The following is a 7,209-nucleotide window of genomic DNA, read 5'->3' as shown; positions in this document are numbered from 1 at the left end:
TGCATCACTTCCTTTTTCTTCAACTTCTGATGTTTCTGCTCCCAATATTTCTACTAACTCATCACAACTCTCCACTGATATCTCTTCCAGGTTTTGGAGGTTTGGAAGCAACCATTGTGGAAGCAACGTCTTCATACTCGAGCATCCGTATACATCAATTTGCTTAAGATGGGAAAAGGTGGCAGACGGAGCCAATGTTGATGTTGTTGCTGAACCAATTCCTGCATCTTTCATAATAAGGGCACTCAACTTTGGCAGAGCTTGAAGTTCCAACACCTCGAGGCTCTGAAATGGATGAGCGGAAGAAGAGGCAAAAGAGGACAAGGAAACAACACATTCTATCTCTTTGCAAAACCAAATCCTACAAACCCTCAAGTCAATCGCATTTTCGAAGGAAGAATTATCATGGACTAAGCTTCTCAAATAGTCGCAGTGAGTAATATTCAACTGTTGAATTTCAATTGGGTGCATAATTAACTCACCTTCCCAATTGTGGACCCCTCCAATTGTTACTGTTTTATCTCTTCCACAACCCATAATATATGAGCCCAACTGTAAATAGTACTTGATTAGATTTTTCTTACTTTGTTGCATTGAGGAGATGAACTTATTGAATTCACTGACGTCTTTGAAACGTCCGGTTAAGCACTCCAACTTCTTCAATGGTTCTATCTCCTCTGTTTTAGACTTATTTTTTATTGTTCACAAAAAACTCAAGTGCTGAAGGTGAACAAGTTTTGGTAAAAGTCCAGCGGGTATCTCTTTCAGAGTGGACACTCCAAGATCAAGATATCTTAGCTTTATTAGCATATCCATGCCTTCAGGGACTTCCTCAATTTTAGTCCCAGAAAGAACCAACTTCTTCAATTCTTGAAGCATCGAAAGACATGGCAGATCTCTTAATTCATGACAGCCACCAAGCAACAATGTTGTGAGGTTCTTTAGTTCAGAGATGGAATTTGGTAAACTCTCGATCTTTGTAAAGGACAAATTGAGAACACTAAGACAAGGCATGCTCATGAATAAAGAATATGGGATTTCCTTTACAGGGTTCCCCAGCAATAACAAGGTTGTGAGCAGTTGACATTTTGTGGGCAGCACATCTGCGGGAAATTCCGTTATGGAGTTATACATAAGCGATACTTTCTCAATATCTGGACTCCATTGCCTTCTGTTAATTGCAAGCCTGCTTGTACTATATATCGAGGATTCATACTTGTGATCGACAGTGCCATGTCTCTCACTGCATCATGCATCTTTATGCCAGGTTGATAAAATCCATCGGTAATATTTTCCAACAAGCAGTTATCTTCTAACTTCTTCAAAATAGTAAGGCCCTTGTCTTTCATTTCTTGTCTTGTACCCATATCATCTATGAATCCCTCTTCAATCCAGCACTCAATTAGTTCATCCTTTTCAATTTCAAAATCTTCGGGATACACTGTACAATACAAAAAACAATGTTTTGCTTGCTCGTCCTTTAAGTGATCGAAGCTAAATTTCAAGCGCTCGATTACCTCAGCTTCCACTCCTTCCACTTTCCCTATTCTCTCTTTCAATTCCCCGAGTGCATTTTTCCAAATACGAGGGTTATCTTCTCCTTTCATGGTACCAGCTACCACGACAATTGTAAGAGGTAAACCCGCACATTCCTTGACAACAAGCTTCAAAGTAGGCATTATAGTTGGACTTTGAACTATGTTAGGTCCAACTTTATTCAAGAATAGCATCAATGCCTCTTCTTCTGAAAGGGGCTTCACCTTACAACCCATATACTTACAGACATGCTCTGAACGGGTTGTCAACACCATCTTGCAGCCATTGCTGCCACTCGGCTCGGGGATCCCAACTTCCTCTAGAGAGACTTTATCCCACACATTATCTAGGATTAGAACATGCTTTCCCGCGTTCTTCAGCATTTCTGACAAGATTGCTGCTCGTCTGAGCTTGTCTCCTTCTCTGGGCCAATCTTCCTTCAACTTCAAAGCACCTGCAATATCATCTTGTACCTTCATTATATTGAACTCCTTTGATATGGTAACCCAGATTACCCTTTCGAATCTTTGTTGCTTTAAAAGATCATTGTGGATGTGCTTCAAGATAGTGGTTTTACCCACACCGCCCATCCCTCAAACCCCAATCTTGCTCACCTCCTCCTGCATCAAACATGCCCAAATCTCATTTCTAACAGCTTCCTCTCCAACTAGTTCTGACGTTGGCAGCGGCAACCCAGCACTTGAACCATCAATGGCGAGACCTTCAGAGGCATTAGGAGCTTTATCAAGAAATCCCTTCATTTCTTGAGTCTTTTCATCAACCAGCTTCCCGTTGCAAGCACGACAGAGATAACTCCCGTTCCTTACTTTGTTTTCAACAGCTTGTGCTTCTCTAATCATCTCTTTCACATCTTTCAACCAATTTTCAACTCCCTTCTTTGGTATCTTCCCCAGAGAACGAAGAAGCTCTGCTTTCAATTGCAGCTCTATATCTTCCATTTTGCAATTCAATTCATCTCTCATCTTCTTGAAGTTTGTCACATAATCGTTCATCTTTCTGTGATATTGCAAGTATTTACAAACAGGAGTTCCGAGACAATTTGCAATACCAACAACAGGCTCTACGTACTCCATTGCTATGTCCCTGCAATGCAATCATATATAACAGTAGCAGATAATGAAAATCTGTGAATGTATTGGATGAAGTATTGATATGTCTGTGTAAGCATGAAAACGAAACATGAATGCAAGTTTCAAGCAATGGCCTTTATTAGATGGAGCTATGGATGGGTGGCAGACAGAAACATGATGAACTTCTGATCACCAGAATCAAGCTCTCAATGTATATAAAATGCTAGATTCAAGTGTGCAAGAGTTCATTACAGAATATTAAGAGGTAAAATGTTCAACAGTCTGAGATTTCAACATTATATTGCTTCTGGGTAGCTCTTTTTGTATTAATTTCTATCTATAGTAGATTATGTCTGCTGGTCATCCTATCTTAAAATCTAAAACTGTTGATAATCAGTAGAGCAAATCATGGCTTCAGATCTTATTAGCTGACTTAGGGGATGAAAAGTGTTGAGAGATTAGAACTGAAAACGAAGCAGTGAAGTTGACTTCCTTGACTATCTTACAAAACTAGCTGCTATAACAGTAGCAGATAATCAAAAGCAAAGAAAAGCATGTCATGAATTAAGCAAATGAAAGAAAATTACCTTGACTGTATGCATAAAACTTGTGATAGACCTTGGAGATCGAAACAAATTAAAAGCAGTGAAGAAGAAAGAATGTTGTGGGTAAGAAATAAGTAAGAAATAAGAAGAAAGTGAAGATAAAAACAGGCACATTATGAAGTCAGTGGTAGGTTCCACAAAGGCAGAATTATTAGTAAGAAATCCTATTTTATTACTTTTTCTTTTAGCTTTTTTCTTTGCTGTCTTGATTCGAGATTGCTCAAGCCCCCACTTAAAGCAATTTGTGATATGAGAATAGCAGAGAAGGTTGTTCAATTGAAAGTCGGGAACATCTAGGATCTGTCTTGCACAAAACATATACATAGTTTCTGAAAATTTTTATTGTTATAAATATCATAAACTGGTTTGATTTTTAAAAATTTTAATTTTTCGTTGTGATAAAAATCATTTTTAATCTAGATTTTTTCCAGCAATTGTTTATTAGAGATTGCGATAAACATTTATTGTGTTAGCTAGTCTTGAAAAACTTTATATAATTGAGAGGCTTATATAGGTTTATGTATGAGATATAAAGAGCCATTAATTTATTCAAGTGAGGAACATTATTTGTGAGAGTGCATTTGTGATAATTGTTTAAAGATAGTGAAAACTTCTCACTAAGCTAGACTCATATATAGGAAAATCAATTTGCATAAACAAATTTTGTTATCCTCTATTTTATTCTAATTATCGCAGATGCTTGAAGAAGTGGCCACCTTTAATCACTTCTTCCAAGCATTTAACTTGTTTCTCAAAGAATCGTTAGTTTTGCTTTAATAGAGTCATATAAAAATTATTTTCAGTAGGTTGTTTTAGTTTTTACTTAAACATTATATTTTTAGTATTTTATCATATTTATTGACAAAAAAAACATGAAAGTAGAAAATTAGTTGCATTTTTAGATTACATATATATTATACTTGTAATATTCATAACAATATATATATTTATATATATCGATAATGATTCATAAAAATATTCAATAAATAAATGCGGTAAATTTATATCTAATTTGAATTTTAATATATTTTTAATTAATATTATTAATATTAATATTGTACAATCCCGATTCTCGCTGGGCCTCAAATGCTCAATACACCCAATTTGCCCAACCCAATAATCTAAATACCAATTACCCATACCCTTAACCCATTTTCAAACCCATACCGGAGCCCAATAACCTAAACCCAATTACAACCGCACCCACTACCCAAACCTACCCAATGACCCATTTTACACCTCATTTCAATACTAACCTAAACCAACCTAGCCCAATGACCAAGCCCAATCCCAAACCCTAACTCCCCACTTGCCTCTCGCCACCACCGCCCATCGCAACCCCATCCTCGGCGCCACCGCCTGTAGTCACCTCCACTGCTTCACCCACCACCTGACAAGAAAGAGAGCACGCATAATAGCAACCAAAAGAGAAACAGACAAGATAACAAATCGAGATATAAAACCGAATGGAAACCATAGAAAAGGGTTCCTTCTTTTTTAGTGTTTTTGTTCTTTTCAATATTCAGGAAAAATCAATACATAGGTTAGATTTCAATATATACACAAGCAAAGATTCAAAATACAAAGGGTAATATCAATCGAGCGACCAAAAATCCCGATATCAAAATTTAAGGTGATTGATTCTTTTATTTTCATTTATTTCTAGATCTATACTCCTATATTTAACATATATGTAAACTAAAAAAACATAATAAAAATATATAATAAAAAATAAAAAATATATATATAAAAATTACCTTTTCCTACCATCAAGACAAGGGTTTCCCCCACGGCGACGGTTCGGTGATCGGATTAAGGACCGCCCATGGCCGAAAATCGCTCAGCTCTCCCTCTCTCCCTTTTTTTTTCTAATTTTGGCTTCAAATGAATTTTTTTCTGATTTTTAGGGTATTTATACGGATCGAAAATGGCACCGTTTTGGCCTTAAAACCCAGGGCACAAAACGACGTCGTTTTGCCCTGGGTCGGGTCGACCAGACCCTACCCACTCAGGATCCGCGCGTTTTTGCTCTTAGGGGTTAATTGCGCGCGCGGTCCTTCCGCGTTTTCAATACCTTGCAATCAGGTTATTATTTATTCTAAATTGGCCTTGTAATTTATTGTGCTTTGCGATTTGGTCCTCCAATCAATGATGTTGTTTTAAGTATTCGGGTAAATTGCTTATTTGACCCTCTGCAGTTGCACGCGCCTTCAAATAGATCCTCTTGTTTATCTCTTATTTTAAATTCGCCCAAAACTTTGATTTTAATTCAATTTTAGTCCTTTTTCATTTTATTTATTTACTGATTTTATTTTCGTTTTTTTAATATTGTTATTATCATTCCTAATATTATTAATACTATTATTTCTATTATTATTATTGTTATTATTAATATTCGGTTATTAACATATTATTATTTTTAATGTATTATTATTACTAGTTATTACTATTTCTAGTATTATTATATATAATATTAGTGTATGTTTTATTATATATGTACATATATATATATATATATATATTTATACATGGTATTATTTTCAATTACTTTATTTCAATATTTTTATTATGTTATATTTGTTTTTTGTTAATGATATTATTACTATATTTATTATTATTATTATTATTAGTGTATATTTTTATGTGTATGTATATTTTTAGTACATAGTATTATTTTCTAATTACTTTATTTTAATATTTTTATATTATGTCTATGTATGTATAGCATTACTAATTTTCTTTTATTATTTTCCTTGTACATATTATTGTTTACGCTCTTATTATTACTATTATTTATTAGTATTTTACTATTGTTAGTATTTTTTAAAATCAATACTTAGATGTATAAATTATGTTTTTTAATACTATATTTTTAAATACCATATGTATTGTGTATATTCTTAATATTATATATTGTATATATTTTCTTAATAACTATATTATATGTATATATAGTACATGCATATTCTATTATTATTACGTTTTTTTAAATATATATATGTATATGTGTATATTTATGTAATATTAATAGTTGTTTTTTTAATATTATTATTATTTCTAATAGGTGTATACTATGTAAATATTTTAATACTATAATATATATATACATGTTTTTATATATATATATATTACCTATATGTATCTTTCTAATATTGTATCTTTATCCATGTCATGTATATATACGTTCTAATGTTTTTTACTATCTCGTATATGTTTTAATATTTATATGATGTACGTATTTTAACACCAGATTATATACATATATATATATATATATATATATATATATATATAGCATCATTAATAGTTTTAATATCATGTTTTCATAATCATATTAACCATTATTATATGTGTATACCTATACATTCATTGTTTCCTTTCATGTTTAATTTTAATATTACGTTTAATATCGCATACATCTTTATCGCTTTTTAATATTATTATCACATTTATCAATTGCTTCAATATATTTCTAGCTCTTCCATTCATTTATTTTTATTTCATATCAATTTTGCTTTGCATTACTTGAAAATCTTATTCTTGTTTTCAAATTAATTTCAATACATAAGGCAATGTACCGATTTAACGTCAAGTCATCGATTTCATCGCTATGTTGGGTGAAATTCGTCGGCTCGTGTTAAAAATGGGGCACCCTTCTAAAAAACCGAAAACTAAAAAATTCTCATTCTTCAATCGAATCCCGATTAAATGTTAAATTGAACTCGTATTTTTGAGAATCAAGACAACGCGTGTTTTACAAGATACCAATTTTGGGTGTCGCGAGGTTGCTAATGCCTTCCTCGCGCGTAATCGACTCCCGAACCCTACCTTACTCTGATTTTCACGTAGACCCAAATTTGGCCTTCATTTTTGTCTGAGAATAAATTATCTTTTCAAGAACGAATGATTTATCAGGTGTCCGATCACACCTAGAAAAAGGATCGGTGGCGATTCTCTTTTTTTAAAAATCAAACCTT

General features: G+C 33.2%; 1 protein-coding gene across 1 annotated transcript; it reads right to left on the bottom strand.

Annotated features, from left to right (window-relative positions):
• Positions 1 to 958: 958 nt before the first annotated feature.
• Positions 959 to 3,365, bottom strand: LOC128288806 (probable disease resistance protein At5g63020). Its single transcript, XM_053024943.1, has 2 exons — positions 3,215 to 3,365; positions 959 to 2,640 (listed from the first exon to the last, which is right to left on the bottom strand). The coding sequence occupies exon 2, from the start codon at positions 2,124 to 2,126 to the stop codon at positions 1,119 to 1,121; it is 1,008 nt and encodes a 335-aa protein (XP_052880903.1). The 5' UTR covers positions 2,127 to 2,640; positions 3,215 to 3,365; the 3' UTR covers positions 959 to 1,118.
• Between the last annotated feature and the right edge of the window lie 3,844 nt (positions 3,366 to 7,209).

The sequence above is a fragment of the Gossypium arboreum genome, unplaced genomic scaffold, assembly GCF_025698485.1.
Source record: "Gossypium arboreum isolate Shixiya-1 unplaced genomic scaffold, ASM2569848v2 Contig00292, whole genome shotgun sequence".
NCBI classification, from domain to species: domain Eukaryota; kingdom Viridiplantae; phylum Streptophyta; class Magnoliopsida; order Malvales; family Malvaceae; genus Gossypium; species Gossypium arboreum.
Note: the sequence above shows the minus strand (reverse complement) of the source record. Positions and strands in the feature narration are given on the sequence as shown.